We start from the raw sequence: 22,889 nt of genomic DNA on the forward strand, positions 1-22,889 counted from the left end.
CTTCACAGACATACATAAGACTTTAGTTATTTAAGTTTCTTGTTTTATCAGCGAGCTCAGTCCAACACGTACCCAGGGGTTTGTATAACAACAATCAGGTATACAAACGTATAAATCATCTTAACACATTTGACTAGAAAACAGTTCTTGAGAAAATAAGTATTACCTTTTTGAAATGCCAATGAAATTCCGGAGACTTAGATGGAAATTAATCATTGCAATATGCACAATATGGCCAACAGAAATAATCCTATAAACACCAATGTTGTCTTACCCAAGGCCAGCATACTCAAAGTTATTGACGAGCAGCAGTTTGACAATGTTAGATATTTAGAGACTTGTTTTGCCCTTTAAAAAACTTTACAAACTACTGTGATGTTAAGATGCTTGCAATGCCTGACATCAACACAGCACAAAAGGCCATAAACCTGTGGCATGCAAAATGTTAACTTTTCATACTCTTCCATGTTAGGTAGGATCTTGTTAACCTCCTTGTCATTGTAGTGCTTATTATGGGATTCTGCTATCCAAAGTGTTATACCTAACATATATGAAAAATCCAGGCTTTCTCCAGGCTTTCTCCTCTAAAGATGTTCATAATTTACTCAGAATCGAACAGTCAAATACACAAGGCTCAAAAGTTAAGGAACAGTTGTTTCCATTTAATAGTATGGTTTAACAAGCAAATGAGTGAGGTCAGCACTCTTTGTTTGAGTTCCAGAAACGAAGCTCGGAGAGAGCCAGTAGAATGCATGAAACCTGCTCTGGTGTGTTGAAAGAAGCATTAAAAGGGCAGAATCCATTAAAATGGCAAACACATGCTCTAGACTGACCAAGGGAGACACCTGATCTGGAACTTAAAATTGCTCACATGCATCTAATCGCACCAGTCCAAAATATGCTATCAAAAAAATCAGCTCATTGGATGTAGCAGAGTCCTGCCATGTTCAGGTTTTGATTCCTACTGGGCCACTAAAGTATTAAAGAAACAGATTCTTGCATGTCTACTAAATTGAGTTTTGTTTTTCCTTTTTTATTAAGTAGGCAAGTATTTATAGGCAGTATTATTTATCAGGCCATTCAACCCTGATGTTCAAATTATGTCATGCAAATAGAACTGTGAAACTGCAGTAGTAATGTGGCCTTTTCTCTGACTGATGCTTCTTTCTGAGAGTCCCTGCTGTTTACAGCAACCATAGACCTTTACTGAAAAGGTGTGGATAACCCAGTCAAATACCAGACTCAAAAAACAGAATAGGAATGCTCAATGAGCCATGTCATCTTTCTCAGATTTAAATGCAAAATTCATCATTTTAAAGATGTGAATTCATCTTCTCCAAGTGTGACAAGACAAGCCCCCTCTCACATCCATAAATGATGATTCTCCCAGCTGTGTCACATTTACAACTGACATGTCCTTACGGTAGATTTCAATACAAACTGTACTATTGCTTCTAATATCAGTATTTCTTACTATTACTTTTGAACACTACCTTTTGAATTTCTTACCTGAAAGGCCACTGATGACAGACAGGAGGAGAAATGGTTTCCATGGTGACCCCATACTTGTTGAAGAGGGTCCCTTCTGCAAGAATGTTAGCAGGTCTGGTTCTTCATTAAAGCTGTGCCTACAAACAGATAAAGAAATCATCCATTGGTGGGAGGAACTACAGTACCTCTGGTTTTCACACACATTCAGGAGCACACTGCAGATCTCAACAACTGTCAATACATATCGCCGTGCTAATCTCAATAAATGACACATCTGCAATTTGGATCAATAAAAGATGTATGTTAAAGATACCACCAGTCCACTATTTCATATAAAACAGGTTAGACTTTTTCTTGTGACCTCACTTTTTTACCTCTGAATGGTGTTAAAAAAAGAAGCTTGTGAAGTCAACAGACCCTGTGTATTCTTTGTAAGTCTTACAACCTACTTGTATGTGGTACAAAAGCATTATTACCATTGAAAACATAATTTCTAAATATTTAACATAGGCCAACTCAAAATCACCGAAGATGCTGATGCAGTTGACGGCACAAATAACTGAACGTCTGTCCAACGCACCTGCCACTACAGGTGGATTTAGGGACCTACAATATGATGTATTTCAATAGTCAATCATTTTTTTTGTTTTTTAACATAGAAATCTCAACAACTGTCAATTCAGATAGTGACCACTAATAAACATTTCACACCTGTGAGTTTGAATTTTTTTTATATTTAATTAAGCACATTTCAAGGTTGTAATTTCAATAGTTTGCTCATCTATTACTGACATCATATCAACTTCCAAAGCTGTTAGTTGTTTTTTGTAATGTTCAAATGTTTTTATTAAAGAAGCGCATGTTGAAAGGTTACAAGCTGTGGTGTTTTTAATGTGGTATCGAATTAGGTATCGAGAATTGTGGAATTTCACTGGTATTTGTATTGACTACTGAATTTCTGGTATTGTGACATTGTTACTCCCTCAAATCAAAATGTATTTTTTTAAAGTTTGTGATTAGTTTAACCTGTGGTGGGATTTGTTTCACCAGAGAGTAATTGTTATTGTCGCTATGTTTACCTACATTTTAATAAACTTTGCACACTGAATTAGAATACTGGATAAACTTCTTTTCACCTGCAAACGAGGAGCTTCACTGGGAGCAAATGATACATATGAGGATCATCTAGCATCTAGCTTTGAACCAACAAGAAACATTTCAACAATACTGAAAAGAATGACAAATGCTACGGTAAAATCAATTCAGAGCAAAATGCAAACATGTCATAATATTGAGGTTTTCAGGATATTTTACTGATATAATCTTCAATAGTACCTTTATATGTTTAGCATAAACGCCTGACCACAGTAAAAAACACAAATACTAAAAAACGTATGTGGAAAACACTGCACCTGTACGTATGGATGCAATTCTATTTGCAAACGATGCTAATGGAATACATTTCTCATGTGTTGGCCTACAGTATAAAGAGAATAAGATCTGCTGACCATATTATCCTCCCTCAGTGCCATTCATTGCCACACAAAAGGCAGCACTCCATTTATCTGATATTTTCAGTCTCTTTGTCAACATGTTTGAATGTATGCTTCCTCTCTTTGTTTGTCTGTTCCTTCTCTTATCTCACTAACCGGTTCTCTCATCTTCATTTAGATCATTAATGTAGTGGCACAGAGCTCTGCTGAGGGTTGAGGGAAGCATGTCCAGATCCAGCAGGAGTTGTCTCACATTCATCATTTATGCCTCCTTGTCTTTGCCTCACCTCATTTGCTGCCTATCCTCCCAGAATGCACCAGCAGTAGTACTAGTGGGTTGAACAATTACTGACTTAGCAATTACGCTATCTGTTATTTTGAGACAGAATAAAAAGAATAACAGAAAAGAAGGAATTAAATACCTGAATGTCTGCTGTCTAGACTGCTGTCTGCACTGGTTGGTGACAACTGCTCTCCTTTTTGGAAAAAGGTTCTCACCCTCCTTCACCTCACTTTGACCTTATTTGCATCTCACTTGCTTACAGCAGCATAAAAATAGAACATACCATAGCAGTGTGATAGAACATCAGCAGAAGCCCACAGCATACATTAGAACACACACCGCAGGAGAGAAAGCCTTCTTTTCAGCACTTTACTTTATTCTTGACTGCATAGGTCAGCTTGTTGTTATACAAACCCCTGGGTACGTGTTGGACTGAACAACTTCTACATCAGCCACCAATTGGAACTGGGGTCAGAAACACATCTCTTCCTACAGAATTCCACCAGCGGCTCCTCTGTTTTATCATCTTTTGCCTGCAGTGTGCTTTAACTGAACAGAAGACAATGTTCTTCCAAGACCCTACCTGTTTGGAAAATTGTCCTAAAACTCATCAAATTCTGCACATTTGTTTGGATCATTTTGGAAATGAAAAAACCAATACTAATCTCTGGTAATCCCAAAAATCAAGTAGTGACATATCATCTGAAAAAAGGCAAAAGGCAAAATTCAACAGTCCTCAAGTGCCACACCCATCCTCACGTTACAATGTCCTACAAATTAACTATGTCACTCACAGCTGATTAACAATTATATTGCTCACCTGTCAAAATTGGAATCAATTAATCTTGATAAATTAAAGTTACAAAGGTACAAAATAAAGAGTACTGCAGCTGCATCAGTTGAATGTGTCATGATGATGTAAATAGAACATACATTATTATGAAAATACTAATTCTTTAGTTACCTGTTACTTACAGTAACTGGGTTTTGAGATGTGAATCTGTTTTGTGTGCTGTCAAGTATTTATCATTCTGAGAGGGTCCCATCTCAGGGTCCCTTATCAAATAAAGTTGGTCTGCACTCAGACAAAGTTCACCCTACTTGACTGCTCAGTGTCTCACAGAACTCTGCCAGGCATTTCATTTGTGACTTAGCTTTCACTTTTCAGTCAATCTTGTACTTTAAACTGGAGAAACAAATGGTAGACCCATTTTAATTCACAGGAGACAAACCTACACAAATCCTAAAGGCTTTAGAGCATGAAGAATTAGGTGGAAATAACTGCCAATGAAACAATAAAAATAAATGACAGGAAATGAGTCATGCAAAGCATAAACATAACACATAACAAATCCGCCAATTAAATAGACACAATTACTAATTTGAATATCCTCTATAAGATATCATGTGGCCACTCTTCTACCCTTTTCACTAATGCTCACAGACTTTCATGCAGACTACTGAAACTGGTCCAGCAGATATGCACTCTTTTTCCCTAAAAGAAGAATCTGTCCTGTTTGGTAATTCATAGAGAAGTCTACAAAAAAAGCACCAGAACCTTTCACTACTCCATAGTAGCCTGCAATTTTCTAGGTGCATGTGATATAATGTACATTAGGGGGCTGGATTCTGCCACACTTCTGTCCAGGCGGCCACAGACCAGCCAGATGGTTATTAATGAGGTAGTGCGCAGGGTGAAACAAGGTGCACTGACAGTTCTGAATGCAATGCCTCTCCTTGGTCACATGGCCGTGTTTCCACCATAGACAGGGCTTGTTACACATCAAACAAATGCAGATATGGTTTGTCAGGTTGAGGCTCGACATACTAAGTCACAAACACTGCCTTCTAACATTACCCCAGTAGCTGTATGCTAGTCAGCCACGTGTAGTATTAGTATTGAGTAATTTCAAGACAATACGAGACAAAGACATAATAATGTGCTTCTGACAGTCTTGTATGAATCATCTGTTCACTTACACTGCAGTGTGAGCCTCTACTATGTATTTTTACTGTTGTAGTATGTGCACTGCTATTTTGTGTATTATTATGGAAATTCACCAACTTGTTATGGCAGAACAGATCCCATGAAGTATGATCATATATTACATTTTAACTTAATAAAAAAATAAGTGAAATATAAAAATACATGAAGTAAATAAAATGATAAAATAAGGGGTAACATGGTTTTAGCTTTTGGTTCTTTTCCAGTGATTAAATGAAAACACTTACACTCACCGCGTAATTTGTGCTAATAACAATAATAAGCGGTAGAGGTAGTGGTGAATACAGTAGTGGTAACTGTAGTCATAGCATAGTTCTAGTAACATCTGTAATGGTACCAATAGCAGCAGCACACCTCACTACCAGTTGAAGAAGCAAATATCTACCTTCTCCTCAGTAATAATTTGAATATAACATCCTAAAAATATGTGTAAGTGGTAGTGAGTGAATGACACTTCACTGTTCTCTATGATACTTGTCTCTGCTGCACTTGATTTGTGGATATTGTGACATGAACACTTGAAGACATGGGTGTATATTACAGTTATTTTGTACAAGACAAATACGAGAATTTGTATTTGCTTCACTACAGTAGAAATAAAATACATTGTAATGCAATAAATAATTGAAATTTTACAGCAAATTAAGCATACAGTATTAAACAATAAGATAAATTAGCCTTTACTCTATCTAAGGGCATATGGAAGAAAGTAAACACAAAAGCACCACATGCCAATGCAACAGAGTTCATTTAAAGAGCCACCCGCAAGCATCCCTTGACCTACTTCAAACGCTTCATTTTATGACACTTGGACTTGGACAATACAGGTCTCTCTATCCCCTTCCACACATACACGTTAACCTGTAAATGTTAAGGCAATTGTACATGCCATCATTTTCAAGCAAAAGTTGAAGTGGATTTTCCCTGTAAACTCCAGACCTGGTAAGACTTGTGCAACTCTTCAACCATGGCTGTATAGTGAACAAAAAGCAGAAACATTTCAGCCTAAAGCACATAAGGTTATGGTAGTCTTTGTTATATAGTAACTGCTTCCTGATAGGGAGCTTGATGTGATGTCACAAATATATTCTATTTTAAATGGTCGCAAAAGTCACAATTACAAGTTATTACTGCAGGTAAATAATTTTGTATAATTAGAAGTAGTTCTAATACTATATTAAAATAATATGAATAATTCTTAATATTTCTTATATTTATTTAAGGGTGGGGGGTTATCGTTGTTACTCATATTGTACAAACCTTGGAGTCTGACCTTAAATGAAAGTGGCCTAAATTAAACAACAAGCACAATATTTTAGGAAACATATACATCTCAGTCATCTGTTTTACTCTCTAGTGCAGAAAAAAATATAATTTGTATTATAATATAATACAATTATGGTAACTTTTGCACACACTTTTTCAAAGTAGTTAAAAAATGACAGAAAACATTCCTTGGAGATATTTTTGTTTTTAAGCCTATACGAGCTACTAAGCTCTTTAGAATGAGACTAGTTACACAGACTGGAGGTTTTAATCCGAGTGCAAGGGGATGAAGTCAAAACATGATAAAACGGGGATTACTCTCACCACAGTTTCACTCCTTTGACCAAAACAAGCCCTTTGCTAATAGGACATCTTTTCTAGATTAGCCTTTAGCTAAGGCATGTTAAAGTCATAACACACTTAAAAACTACTAAGTGGACCAGGTGCAGGAGAGGGTAATGGTGAATGTTCAAGAGGTAGGGCTTTTGATTGGATTTGACCAATTTCAGTCCCTGAAAATCCCTGGACTGGCAGAGAAAGTATCGGTGATGTTAACATTGTTAATGAGTGACTTCCATTGAGCTCTCCTCTCCCTCAGCAAATACCACAGAGCACTTTAACTCCATTTGTGCCAATGCTAGTGGCAACAGTAAAACTCCACTTATACAGGGGAACTACTACTGTAAGTAGCTGCGCAAACATAAAAAATGAACTGCTGAAAAAGAACATCTGTACTAGATTTAAAAATACAATTAAAGCTATAGTATACAATGTTTTGCTTTGAGGCAGATATTGTATCATTCGTTCTAATCAACCCCCTCAGTTGGTCAGGTTCCCACTTATTGTCACCCATCTTGATGAGCTGTCTTCTTAGAAATGGCATGTAGCCTGAGGGTGAGGTAAACAGAATCTATAAAGCCATCAAAGGTGTTGTAGAAGCAGTTGGTGAATGCAGCCAACGCAGCCAATCTGCAAGCAATGTCAATGTTCACCTTGTTTTATAATTGGTCCTGTCTGCTGCACATACACACATTCTGCTCTGTTGTGTCTTATCATTGTTCCCTAAGCTGTGGCCAAAAGACTCCTTGACTGTGCCAATATCAGAAACACACCACCAGAAAATGAATAGCTACCAAAATCATTGAAAAAACAAATTCTTAAAACTGCATTGGGACCAGATGAACCTGTGGGAGTTCTGAATTAATGCAAACCTCTACTGTCCAGCATTAAATTCTGAAAGCAAAATCAAAAGACAGTTTCCTGCAACTGCCTTGTACTGTACACTAAGCAGTGTAATGGGACTCATTCAATGTTTAAAGTCTTGTTTAGTTATGTTCTTTGAGTAAATACAGAATAAAATAAAATAAAATTAGAGTAATAATAGTATAACAATAATATAACAAGTGGAAACTGACTGTGTTACAGTTGTACAGCAATGCACAGTAAACAATGTACAGCAAAAAGTACAAATTTAAAATGGTAGATTTTTATATATAAAGACACATAAATAAGATGCTTTAAGTTCCACTCCTGAAGACTATATGATTGGCTGCCCCACCCTGATTGGTTGCATCTGTCCTTAGTTATCAGTATTCTTCCTTAGTGTATTTAGTCAGTGTGGTCTCTTGTCTCATGGCCAGTTCGCCATGTCCCATGTGTCAAGCGTTCCAGCCTTTTCCCTAGTGTTTGTTTTCAGACATTTCTGTTTTCCATGGATATTCCTTTGCCTGCCTTTTAAATTTTGCCTACTCCCTGTTGGATTTGTTTGCACAACTACCTTTTGTGTTTTTGACCTGTTTCTCCCTGACCCTAACGTAAGCCTTCTGTACATTGATTTTTTTGCTAATAAATCATTGTTCTGCACCAGCTCTGTGTCTGCAGTCTGCATTTGGGTCCTATTCGTCATATTCCTGCTTCCCTGCTTGCACAAACCATGAAAAAAGCAAGTTGTCAACAAACAGGGCTCAATGTTAAACATTTTTGCAACTGGCCCCATCGGGCCAGAATTTACTAAATGGACATCATGCTGTTTTGAAGAAGACTTGGAACTAGCGACTGAGGCCATAAACCCATTAGGAAAGTGTTTATTGTGGTAATAAATCCGATGAGAAGTAGCGTCATTTTAACATTATTTCTAATGGAACCGGACTTCTTTTTGCAACCAGCGGACTCACCCCTGCTGTCCGTTGGAGAGCGTTAGAGGTTTAAGTTCGGTCTGCATGTTTCACTTTCAGACCCAGAGGTAGCCACTTGATTAAGATTAGAGAATAACAATTGACAACCACTTGTCACGTCATTACAACTCTGGATTGGATAACGGGGCACGCAATGAGCTGCAAAACAAATGCAGGTTGCTGAGTTTGTAATGTGATTTTTTTGTTTTCGTTTTTTTAATACTAATGTTTTTGCACTGGCCTGATCAGGTCAGTGAGTTGCTAATTCAACAGTCCCGACGTTAGTTTTTACTGGCCCCGGGCCATTAGGCCACCATTATTGTCGAGCCCTGTTAAGTGTAACATGAAGCACATATTCACTTATTTTCCTGCTTGGCTGCTATGGCTCAAATATAATGATATGTCGGTAGATAACAATGAAATGCTACCCCACACCTGCACATATCGAGCAGAAGCTTCAGGTCTGATACGCGAAGCCAATGCGGAAGTCCCTTAAACCTGCATTCTATCAAACAGCCAGCAGGGGGCGACCCTTCTGGTTGCAAAAAGAAGTCCGGTTCCATTAGAAATAATGGTAAAATGACCCTACTTCTCAGCTGATTTATTACCCCAGTGAATACTTTCATAACACGTTTATGGTCTTAATCGCTAGTTTTCGGGTTTTCTTTTTCTATGATAATAATCTGAATATGAAAAGCAGAGAGTCAGACTGTAGTGACAATGTCATCTACAGACAAATCCTAAAGCCGCTTCATTGTGAATAATGACACAACTCCTGGGACACTATGACAGCACCCATGGTGATTTCACTGGGACACGTGGACATTTTCAGAATCCCAGCTGAAAGCCCTACATTCAAATAAAACTAATTTGGATGTAATATTTAAAACAAAAATCCTCTGGGCCCACATCATCATTCATTAATTCAGTCACACTGGATCAGTTCCAAAAAAGGTCACCTGATAACAAGTCTTGATGCTCAGATTTACAGCTTCAGGAGTGTAATTGTAGACACTGAATTTGCTGTCTAAAATAATGCGAATAGCATAATGTAAGTTCTCTTTTGAGTGAAATATCTCTTCAAGAATGTTTTTAGTAACATCTCTAAAAGTATTCTTTGTAAGTAGTATCAAATAGTGCTTTTCAACAATCATTTACACCCTATTCAATCCACGTTACATTGATGAGAAAGATATGATGGCATCTTGAAAGTCTAACAAGAGCAACATGAATGTTTCTGATCAGTGTGTTATTGTCTTTGATGAGGTTTACAGGCATGCAATCTAATGTATGAATAGTGGCTATCAGCATTTGCAAAAGAGACATCTTATTATTTGAAGCCTTCTAGTTATTCACAACAATTTTCCATTTAGTGTGATGCCAGGCCGTACCCAAAGACAGAATATCACTGGACGAATTCACCCTGCAGATTTGAATGGAGAGCATTGAAGCAAGTTTTGGAACAATAAAATATTACTACAGCGCTACTTCCTGTTGATAACAGCGTCTACTGCGCATGATCGCACATCATAACTGTGGTTTCATGACGTAAAGCAACTGCAGAAAGACCGTAATTCTGGTAGCTGTATAGCTGCACCAACAAAAAGTCTCATGACTTTTGTGTGTTGAGTGTGTTTGTCTGACTCATCACTGATTAATCAGCCCGATGCTCACCCTCCAAACACCAATGGCCGAATAGTTGTTTTAGATTCACAGAGAGTTTATAATCTAAGCAATATGGTTCCATCTCTCATGTGCAAGGGATGTCACAGAGTTTTGACGTAATTTTTGGGCATACATGGAACCGTCCATGCAGGCTTTGGTCGGCTTCACTATTCCAACTGTGGCTTTCTCCCTCGGCCGAACACTTGTAAGATGTCTGTGAAGATTCTCAGTCATCCAGGTCAAAGTTATCCACGGAAGGTTAAAATCAAGTATAGTTACCCCTTGTAACGATATTCAAGCCAACTCCACAGCTTATGTCTATTAAAATAGGGTCACTGATGGTTATCCAAATGGGTAATGAAAATCTAATTGGGGCAAACACTTATTTAATTATTTGGTCTTTAGGAAATGTAATAAGCATCAGTGCTATGTCCTAAAGCCTGAGTGAGCTGCTTTCTATTGGTGTATTCATGGATCTGCTCACTGCTACTTTTGATGCCTAACTGCCCATTCAGCTGGAAAGAATGTCTAGAAGATTATGCCAAATCATGCCCGAAAAACCCCAAGTGTAAGCTGGACGATTGCTGCTACTGTCTGTACCAGAAACAATTAAGGTTATTGTTTGATAGCCTTGCAATAAGTCATCACAACAAGAAAACCACAAAACTTTAGCCCTGAAAAATGTTACTCACACACCCTCAGACTATTTAGTGTGTATTAGTACAAATCCACCATCATCTCCCACACAGGAACAAAAGAAACAACTTTGTTCTGCCCACGCTTCACTGGTACACATTCACAGAGAATGGCTCATGCAGATAAAAAAAACTAAATGTGATTGTCACACAATACATGAGGGATTCCTGGGGATGGGTGCATATTTTCTAAATCTGGCCTCATACCTGACATTCAACTGACTGTTACAGTTGAGGCAAACGATGTGTGAATGCCCAGAAACAGTCTCCTATTTATTATTTGAACAGTTTATCTGTCTCTATCTCCTTCGTCACAAGCGACATCCTAGAAACTACTGACCCGATTTTGACAAAACTTGGCTGAGTGATGTGTCTTATTCTGAAGAATCAGCATTTCACACAATTAGAGTGATTTGCCAAAGGGGCCTCACAGCAAATAAGTGAAATCATATCTCCAGTCTTGTTTGACATACCAGAGATGCAAATCCTCGTGACAAATTTCCCCATATTGACACATGATTTTAGAAACAAAGTGGATGTTGCCATTATTGCTGGGTGACAGCATTTTTTGGTCAACAAAGCAGCTCCATGTTGTATGTTAGAAGGACATGACAGATTCAAGTCATGATAATTTGATTCCTTTGCAATGCTACTGTGCCATTCGATCAGAGGTCTAACTGAATTCATCAACAGATATTTAACTTCTTAAATGATCACAGATGAAAACCTCCTGCCACCTTCAATAGATTTTTTTTAAAGGCACATGATTAATACACTGTGATAAAGCAGTGTAGACAAAGCCTTTCTTTCTCTACAGTTTCCTATGCTGACTTCAGTAGGTCTCCCAACACTCAATTATCTCTGTACGTTTTGTTCATGCTTTCTACCACCTACCATAGCTGTCTTGAATCTCTTGCTGACACTTTTCACCCCTCAATGGTTTTAATTGTCCTGATGACCTCAATCAAAAGACAATTACCAAAGGGAAGAGCAGCACAGGCAATTATTGTCTTCACCACGAGATAGTGCACACCTGAATGGAGCTAGCACCTTTCACAGTGGTAAAATTACATGTGCAGCCGGTGATGGCTGTCGTGATGAAGAAGTGAGCATGAAATATGTGCCTGAAATGCTTACATGTCCTTAGAGAAGAGTGAATATGCAAAGGCACTGACACTTCAAAGTCCAATGACCAATGGCCAACGGTCTAAAGTGGCACACCTACATTAAGTTATGTGAAGGAATTCAGGGCAAACAGAGATGAGTTGGAAAATAGGTTAAGACGGAATGCAAGAATACAGACATTTTTTACTTTGCCTTAATATTACTATCCTATTAGGTAACTGAAACTAATTCTCTCAGAATTTAGACATTCTCTGGAACTTTGCTCGCAGTCTGCCAATTATTGATTGTGCAGATTGTCATTGCAGTAAAAATGAGGCATATTCGATAAACCTATCATTATGAAATGCATTGTCTGACATTGTTAAAATCCATCATTGTTTCAAGAATCAATGCAGGGATGCACACCTAGGCTGGTGAAATGACTGGACTGAGGGAGGAGTAATCCACAAAAGTGTTTATCATCTCTGCAGCTGCTGGGGATCATGGAAGAGCAAACTGCTATTTCACGCCTTTATGAAGAGATGGACAAATCCATGTCACAAAGAAACAAAAAAATTCAATCTTTTTTAAAATGGCTAATATATTTGAGACTATGCAAAGTTGAACTTAACACAATGGCATAGTAGGTTATAATATCACAATGCATCATAATAGAATAATGTCCTAAAATGAACAGTTGAATCAACATAAATCACGCAAGAACTGCATCCCTGCTGATTTTCAAAATGTCACTTTTAAATGTCACCTGTCTTGTCATCATACCAGTACATTCACACAGTCATCTTTATCATTTACTTTTTCAGACCACACACATTTTATGCAACTATCCAAACACATGGAATCCTAAAAAATAAACAAGTGATTTATTCTTAACAACGCACCCTATCAGAGCAACATTACTCATGCCTCACTTTCAAATAATGTGCAACATTATTTTCTTGAAATAACTACTGTAGGCTGTTGAATTCACTGCATTGGCCACCTAGGGAATTACACTGACTGGAGGAAAGAGGTGGTTGCCAGGGGAGCACACACCATCATGAAGCCTGTTAAAGGTTGAAAAATGCCATAAAAATTTTGTATCTACCTATTTCACCATTGCCCATAAATCCAGGTCTTGTCTTCAAAATGTAACGAAAGTAAGTAGGAGAACATGTCTTTCATGTTTTTCCCCATATATATTATATTTATATATACATACTGTAAAAACATCAGCAAATGTTTGCCTACAGTGCCATGATCCTCGAATATTCATGATCCAAACTACTGGCGTCTGTAAACGAGTAATAACAAGTACACAAACACAACGTATCCACAATGAAAGTGCATGTGAGGTCAAGACTATAGCGGCAATATTAGCATTATTAATAATACTATGAGTTGCAGTCAGCAGTATGCCAACTTTTTAGATACCACTCCCATACCACTGTAACAAGTAAAAAGCTTATTTCAAAATACATTATAACGCTTGGACAGTTTTTATGTCATCACAGTCAGTTTAATATTCTTTGTCAATTTACATCTTTCCAGCACATTTTTAGTTTACATTATAATGCTCTTGATTTAAAATGTGATATATATAAAAAAGTAAATGGATCCAGCCTTTATCTCTACTCAAAGTGCATTTACAAATAAATATCCTGAAACCGATCAATAAGCCTTAGATGAAAAGTTTCTTTGGAATTCACTGTGGCTGAGTCATGCTGGTACACCCAACCCACTCCATTTTGTTGTGGCAGGGCAATATTGTGCGTTTTCCTCAGTTATCTCCGCTTTAAAAGCAAACACTAGATAACAACACTCCCACCAAATTATCAGGGCCTGCTCTGTTATTACAGAGATTTGCCATTTAAGTTGAAATCTTTGCTGCTATAGTTTAAAATTCAACCAACTGGTCAGCATTCACGGAAACAAATTGAAAAATAACTACTTGTTTTATGCATGATATACAGTAAATGGAGGACACAAACCAGTTAGTAACATCTCTGCCATAGAATTTTGTATGCAAAATTGTGTGTTGTCTCTTTTACTAAGAAACCATCTTTCATCAAGCCTAAATAGTATAGACACCAGTTTGCACAGCGCACACCAGATATCCACCATAAATTTCATTTTTTAATTAGCCAACTTACACAATTAAAGCTAATTACTAACACTTAGCTGTCTGGACCAGTATTTCAATGAATGCCAGTTTTGAATCACATTAATCAAAATGAAAACTTATAAACTAAATAATTAACCACAATAGTGCTTAAAATATCTATAAGGTCTATAGCCACAAAAGAAGCCCAGTGAGAGTGGCACAAGAGGAAAGGCCATGTTGTTACACAAATCATTTTCTCCAAGGAGCAAGACAGAAGCAGAAGGTGGACATGAGAGGAAAGCGGCGGCTGTAAACCTGGACAGAAACAACTGCCCGGTCTTTTAAAGTAGTAATAGTAGTACTGTTCATAAGGAGGTCATAAAAAATGTGTTGCCATAAATACAGAAGTCTAACTGATCTATGGTTTATTCTGATAACTAATCAATCTTTGCAAGCATCAAGTAAAAACTAAAATATGTGAGCCAGGAGAACAAGAACAGAAAACTGTGGCACAGACGTTAAACTGGTAAAAGGAATGGATAGACAGTCTTAAGAGTCAGCAAGCCACAAGCATGAGTCTATCACAAGTGGCCGTCTTTCTTTTGATCGTGGATGACAGTTTATTTTACTTAACTTTTAGATTCCCATCTGTGACACTGCACAAAACAGATTGTAGAGCAGCCACTGCACTGGAATACGTTCAGTGCTGTGAATGACAGGCATTTACCTCCAGCAACAGCCTGAGTACCCACACCTGAGCTTAATAAAGAACCCAACTTTATCTGGTTGATTGGATCAAATGAGCAGCTGGTGATTTGTTGGGATGTGTTTTACTATTTTGTTTAAATTTTAGTCCTTCTCTATTATATTAGGTTGCTCTTAGATTTTTCATGATTTTAAATTTTAATTAATTAACATTATTGACTTCTGTTATTAATTGGCCCTTAATTTGATTTTGATTGTTTACCATCCCTTTTTGATATCAGACCTGCATCTTTCTTACCAGTATTAGATCAACCTTATCAATCACTGTGTTTAAAACAACCTTTTTATCCCATTATAGGAGCAGGTTTAACCTTTCTTAGTCTAACTGAAAGATTTGAAAACATTCTCCATTTGCTTGTTTTCTAAAAATCTTGAGTTAAGTGGAAGATGTTCCTAAGGGGTGTGCACCACTCGCTCTTCTATTGTTTGTTATTTACGAGTGCTGTCTCCCACTTCTCAAAGCGGTGCATCTTTCCTAAGGGATCTTAGAACATGTGTGTTTACTAGTTTCAGAAAGACAAACACAAGGCTCCTCTTCTGTCTATCTTTCTGTTTTAATTCCAGTGGTAGTATAATCTGATAAAACTCTTGTTTCAGTGCAAAAACACAGTATATCGAAATATCTGAAACAGATTCAAGTTATAATGTTGTGCCATTCTTTCTCTGGTTTACAATGAAGCATGTAAACAAAAAATCATTCTATTTAGAAGACTACATGTAAATATTTTTGTAGGCATTGTGGATCTGATTGATTACATAAACAGCAGCCAAGTACCCACAGTCACTGGTGCAAGTGGTGTATCCCGGCAGTGGAATAATTACATCTATACCACATCAGGGCCCTGTTTCAGAAAGCAAGATTTGTGAAAACTCTGAGTATTAGATGAGGGAAACTCTGGGTTTTCAGTTTCAGAGACTGAGATCAGATAAACTCTGTATCAGTAACCCGGCAACTTAACGCTGTGAACCTAACCTCCTCGGGAGGAGGTTTACTTCAACAAACGCTGAGTTTCTCTCTGACTCCTCCCGTCCTGCGGAGCCTGAAGCGGCTTTCTGGCAGTTCCTCATTCATACTGTCGATATCAAAGCACATATAGAAGGAACTCAATTACGTCTTTATAAACATTGATATCCCGGTTAGATAGGCTATAGAGTATATAGTTTTTTTACCCGAACATGATCTTGAACATGACTGCTTTTTTGATCTATCTGACATCGATGTATGGACAGAGTTATCTTCAGACATCGTGGATTTAACCTCAACACAGAATAAAATCTATAGGCTATACTGTCGTTCTTTAACACAGTGACTCTGCGGACATTAAGGCATCAGGTTGGCAACAGTTGCACAAAAACACTTACCGTGAGCTACATTACTGTGGTAATCACTATTTAAACTAATGTGTATAAAACTGATCCATGAACAGTGATCTTTCATATTGTAGTCGCACAGATTGAACATTCCTATCGTAGTTATCATGTTGGGTATGATGCGAATACTTCGGAGTGACTGTGGTGCAGCTGAAACAAATAAATGTAGTTTAAAAGTGAGTTTTTCATTACCTGCTGATAGTCTGAATGTGTTTTGACAGCATTTCAAAAAATATGAAATGAGCAAGATTTTATTAATGTAAAATAGATGTCTAAAACTTCACAGTCAGTTTGAACCTAGACACATTTTACATTGCAAAAAAAAAAAAATCATTAGTAGGCTAGCCTACCGGGTCGGACTGTGGCTTTACAATCACAGGTCTATGAGTAGGGTATAGTCTAAAATGTCTAATCCATATTTTCATCTTCAGTTAGCTATTGCCACCGGCATTTTGTCGAGTCAGTTTACCGCTAAATAAATAGGCCTACAGCCTATTTCAAATTAATGTAATTGCCTATAGGAGAATTCCAGCACTTTTTCATTCATTAAGGAAATCCCAGTCTAGTAAATGATGAATGAGCAACGCTGTATAAAATGTAATATTGTTAACATATTGATCCTTCCTCCACTCCAGTGTTTTAGAGCCAATCATGGTCCACGTTGGCACACATTCATATTTCTAGCTCCACTCGATTAAAATGGAGGCTCTGCCTTTATTTACCCGTTGCCATGGTGAATCATAGTATCGGAGCTCCATTGATGATAGCTTTTTTTCATCCCCATGCACGCGCTTCCATCAGGTTCAACATACTCAGAGCTGACTGAACTAATTCTGATCGGCTTTACTGAAACCGAAAACTATGAGTTTCACATCTCAGGCTCAATCAAATCGGAGCTCAGGGTTACGCTCAGAGTTTGTTAAACGCAGCAAAACAAACACGTCCTCACTAAAGTTCCCCAGGACATAGTTTTCATGGTAGTTAATAGCTTTCCACTATATAGTACACCATTTGTATTGCAATATTATTTATTACCCTACTTTATCTAACTCTAAGTCTGACAGCCGATGAGATATTTTTTACCCCTTTGAAAAAAAAACACACACACAACGCATCCTTTGGTGCTACTAAATAACAGAAGGAGCAGAAAATAGTTGTAAGAAAGACAGTGTGTGCAGAAACTAGCTGTTGGAGATAATGACTGGCCTACTGTGATGTTAGTTTGCCGTTAATAAAAAACTACAACATTAATGTTCTGTACCTGCATCACAGTAAAAAACAGACTCATTCCTCATCATTGCTCAACTCAGTTAGGAGCTGTTCCAAGGTCAGCACACTTGTCTAGAAGGAAACAGCTCACGCAGCACAAGACTCAAAAAGAATAAACCTGTCTTCAACAAAACCATGTCCGATTAAATTTCAAGTTCAATTATTTATGTGTTATTCATAATAAGCATAGAAGTTGGTAATGGTGTTAATGTTGGTAATAATCTGACAATGGTTGGCCATAGATAATCAGCAATAACCAATGGACAACTATCAGCTCAATGTGTTCTGGTCTAACCTACCCTTCTGTAAAAGTTCTGTTTTATTTCAAGTCTCCTATCAGATGAGGGGGGCAGCAGGTCATGCCATGTGGTGAATTTACTGGATCTAAAATGGCTTATGGGGCTACATCTTCCCATGCTCAAAAAAATGCTACGCCAAATTCGTAGATTATGGCAAATAGCCTGATATGAATTAGATTTCGCTTGATTGTTGTAATTAAATTTCTTTCTCACCACAAATGAAACACATTTACTGTACGACACCTAAGTCTACCAAAGACCACAACCCATAAAAACAGTTATTTTCAGACCTTAGATCATTTCTTTTCTTGGGGAATATATTTACATTTCTTTATTTAGCTGACACTTTTATCCAAAGCGACTGATAATTGCTATATATATATATATATCTCAGAGGTCACATGCCTCTGGAGCCACTAGGGGTTAAGTGTCTTGCTCAGGGACACATTGGTGTAGATTCGAACCCGGGTCTCTCACACCAAAAGCATGTGTCTTATCCACTGTTCCATCACCACCCCCTATTATATATGAATTAATCAATTCATTCTGACTTTAAAACAATGACAAAACCTTACTTTGCTCCAGGTAGTGGCTGGCACACACTAAATAACCCATCAACCCAAAAAATATCCCTCTGTGATACCCCTCTGTATTGACTAAGCTCTGCTTAATTTCATGAATATATGGTGGGTGAAGCACCATATAGATCACATTTACATAAAGACTATTCCAAGTACCAACTTTACATCCGTACACATTGCACACACTGTACACATTTTAGAAGAATCCTAAGGCTGGCTATCCTAGGCTGCTGCGCGCACACACAGTTTCAAGCACCTGAAGCTCAGCACTTTTGTCGCTATTCACAGGAAACGGCAGAACACAGGCTCTGTGCGTCACATAATTGTGCTTTAAATGAGCTCTGCTGAAAATTGAGATTTAATGAGTATGTGATCTGGCACATGAGGGGCCTGTCTCAAGGCTCATTGTTGGATCTTTACACCTCAGGTCAGCACAGTTAACACACCCACTTGTGCATGAATGTTATACTTTAACAAAAAAATTACTGGCTACTTAAACGGAATTAACCTCAATCCACAACTGAGGGAAGGTACCAATGATGTTTTATTCTGTATAGTATACATAATGGCACTGATGGTGCATCACTAACGGGATGTTTCAGGATGGATAACAATGGAAACAAAATGTTGTTGAAAGAATAATGTAATGGAAGACTGGTGAGATAAGATGTAAAACTCAATTGTAATGTCACAGACTACAATTGTTTTTAAAATCACAACTATGAGTGCCTTTTTGCCCAAGGTTGCTTTCTGGTAACAGCAAGTTAGAATAACAAATAAAATCTAAATTTATCACACAGCAAGACTGTCAGGTATCTACTTGAGCCACATACATTTCAAACTGTATCAGCTGGAAATTACAGGTTGCTTCTCAGAGCTTTTCTCTCCTTGCAATATATCTGAACATGTCATGTTTTTTTTATTATACCTTTATTTTACCAGGCAAGTTAATTAAGAACAGTTTCTTATTTACAATAAAGACCTGGCAGGAGACAAAGGCCTTCTGTGGGAAAGGGTACTGGGATTAAATAAAATAACATAAACAATAGACAGAGGACGCAGGACAACAACACAGTCCCAACAACAAACCTTAAAACCAGGCACAAAGACACAAAGAGACCAGATGAGAAAATAATTAAAATACAGATAAAGAAACATTAGAACAGACTAGACATAAGATAATCTACAGAGAGAAGACAATACAAAAAATGGAACAACATGAAATCATGAAAACAATCTAGATAGTAGCAGAGCAACAAACAACACATAACATCACATGAAGCAATTATAGTTTTCTCTAAACGAGTTGGTGACAGTTTACCTCTCTGGGATCAGTGTATACTCAAGTTTATATATTTTTCAAATCCATAAAACATTCAAATAGCAGAGGTACAAACTGAGATATCTCATGATGACATAATGAAGGCAAAGTGAAAAAGTGAAAGCACAGATGGTCTTTCAGAAGTCCTCTTTAAAAGTCTTACCTTGATGGTACAAAGATGCTTTTAATTATAACTTAAATTCATGTTTTGAATTATGTTGATATGTGACTGAACACAGACAATTAAGGTAAGCGGCAGAGATGCACACTGACTGGCAGGCTGGCAAGAGGAAACCAACTATTAGATTTGTGGTGAAGTAAAGGTCGCATCTAACATAGCAATAATGTGACCTGATTTCTGCTGCACAAATCAAGGGGCACATGTTGCTATGGTAACTATAGTATGGCCCATAGAATTAAAGCTGGTAGTGAAGGTACTTTTGGAAAACCCTGCCTTTATCCTCTAAAAATTGCTTTCACGGAAATGTAATATTGTTGTTAGAGATATAGACATTTTCAAAGTGTGGTCATTTTTTAAGAGTCACAGCTGAAAAGTAGAGTGCAACAACCACTGAAATGTAGCTGTAAGTTTCTATGCCACATGCTCACTCCCAGTGCAACTCCTTACAGTCCCATGGCACATTTGTGGCTGTGATATATAGATCTAATGAATTCTTAATTACTTTGAATGTGATTGCCACTGTCTGGCTCCACAGGTGATCATGTGCCTTCATCTCTACAGTGATGCTACCTGCTGGTTAACATTAGCAACTGAATTGGGGATTCCCATGTTTCATTATGTCTTTAATCCAGGATCATTATTTGTATTGAACAAATTGTTAAGGTAAATTGAATTGTGGTGCACCAATAAAAATAAGAAATGTGAGTAATGCAAATAGAAATTTATCCTAAATTCTAAGATTCAACAACGGGTTTTCGCTCATTCAAAATGCATTAGACCAAAACATTAGCCTGATAAGATTAGATGAATAGGTGACATTATCAGCATGGCTTGAAAAATTTAACATTTCTTTTAGCTGTTTTGACAACATGAATTTGCCATTAAAAAAAAAAGCCATTGTTTTACCATTCTAATCCTTATTAATTAACATAAATGTAATTGATAAATTGATAATAACCACTCAAAGCTGTCTGAATGTTAAAGAAGCAAATTGTGACTATCTTATCCTCTTATCATCATCCATATGTCCTTTTAAGAGAAACAATCTTGTTGATTACAATTGTGGACCAATCACTGGTCATTGTATTGATTCACTTAAGCCTTGGTGAATGTCTATTGGCTGAAATAAAACCATGCACTTTAAGGTGTCCTATAGATGTAGCGGTAGTAGCCCTATGGAGATGCTCCTCTATGAGAGGGTGCACATTCATATGCATACAGTAACAAACTGGTTACTAAAGTCTTTTTTATATCATTATTCATATCATACTAATACAAACTGAAACTAATGGCTAACTGAATGATGAGAACAATTCAGTCAAATATCTAACTACAGATATGCTATGGGAAATGGCTGACAACTAATTATGCACAAATTGTATTAAATAAGACAAGAAATTAAAAAAGAGAATGGTCTTTTAAACCATTTGAGACCATTACATAAATGTTCTCCCTTTGAAACACAACTAATTAAACTAAGTAGATTCAGCAGATACATACTGGATGTGTCTGTTCCAGCCCACCATCCTCTTCTGTGCAGCAGATGTTTTAAGTAGCTGATTAATTACAAACCTCCAGTTGTTGACCAATTGGAAGCTGCTTATCAATGGCTCAGATGAGAATTCAGCAAGTCAGCTGAATAATTGTACAGCTGCATTGTTAAGTCAATGTTTTAAAACATTTTAAAAACATTTTGATAGTATAAGGCTGCATTTCAATATTTCCATTTACATATCTGCTAACAATATTGTTCTGTCATCCCTTGCTGTCACATCTTTCATTAATCTCCCATTCTATGAACTATTACATTTATTGATCAACCAGACTGCTGGAAAATGGGACAAGTATCAGTAGCCTCTCACCCGTTGCACACAGGTTGCTTAGCTTATTGTTTTAATAAGAGCTAATCATTTTGACATACATTACAAGGAAGGTTGAACTTTGACTTGTTTATTAAAATGTTAATGTGTAAAATTATGTCAATCATAGAAACGCCAACACTGCACAAACCAATGTTACTATCTCTTTTGTAATATTATAACATTCTTTTTATTTTCAAGAACAGTTGCTAAATCGCTGCAGCCATAATGCTACCCACACCATGCTGACAGCTGATCTCACGAAATTGTGTAAAACCAAACGTCCACATACACCACACAAAAGAAGCTTTGAATAAAAGCGTTATATAGCAGCTTTCTTTCCTTTATTTTGTGTAAAATGCATCAGTGCTTCTGTCTTATAGCAGTGCCTAATGAAGCTTCACATCATCCTAATATCTCGAGGACATTTTACCGGTATTAAGTCATACATTTCTTAAAGCATGCGTTCTGTATACTACTGTATTCCTGTAGAATATGATGCATTTTTCTATTTCATATTGCCAGTTCACATACAAGTTGGTGATTCACTTTGTGCAGATCAAGGTTTTCATCAGAAATTTGGCAGAAAACATGAAATCACTCAACATCAGTCACTATCCATTCATATGAGAACCGTTATGTCATAGCATTAAGAACGATATAGAGAAAAGTATTCTACAGCTACCTCACTTGGGTAGAATAAATCCAGTGCTTGTCACGAGACAATGAACAAGGAGCTACTGCACAAGCACAGCTAAGCAGGGCAGCCCTGTTAGTTGTATTCTGACAGATACCTCCATACACATTTCATCTCTCGGGAGAAAGGAGGCATGAGAGTGGAACATAGCAACTCATCATGAGCCTGCAGGATGCATGGCTTGGTACTGTAAGAAAGGTGACCCTAAAACACTCCTGCTTTTCTTTTAATGTACAGCATTGCTGCCTTTTCAAAAATGTCCACTG

General features: G+C 37.3%; 1 protein-coding gene across 6 annotated transcripts in view; it reads right to left on the bottom strand.

The window, feature by feature from the left end:
- Positions 1–22,889, bottom strand: part of cntn5 (contactin 5) — a 110,972-nt gene that overhangs the window by 82,302 nt on the left and 5,781 nt on the right. For 4 of the 6 annotated variants that reach the window (XM_038693858.1, XM_038693863.1, XM_038693859.1 and 1 more), the window contains one exon: positions 1,510–1,628. In XM_038693858.1, the coding sequence (XP_038549786.1) occupies positions 1,510–1,564 (55 nt within the window). In that variant the 5' untranslated portion in view covers positions 1,565–1,628. Of the gene's footprint in view, positions 1–1,509; positions 1,629–14,914; positions 14,995–16,407; positions 16,443–22,889 lie in introns of those variants that run through there. The other 2 variants (XM_038693861.1, XM_038693860.1) reach the window with 2 other exon arrangements.

The sequence above is a fragment of the Micropterus salmoides genome, unplaced genomic scaffold, assembly GCF_014851395.1.
Source record: "Micropterus salmoides isolate LMB-PRFRI ecotype aquatic unplaced genomic scaffold, ASM1485139v1 Ms_hic_scaffold_3, whole genome shotgun sequence".
In the NCBI taxonomy this organism is placed as follows: Eukaryota; Metazoa; Chordata; class Actinopteri; order Centrarchiformes; family Centrarchidae; genus Micropterus; species Micropterus salmoides.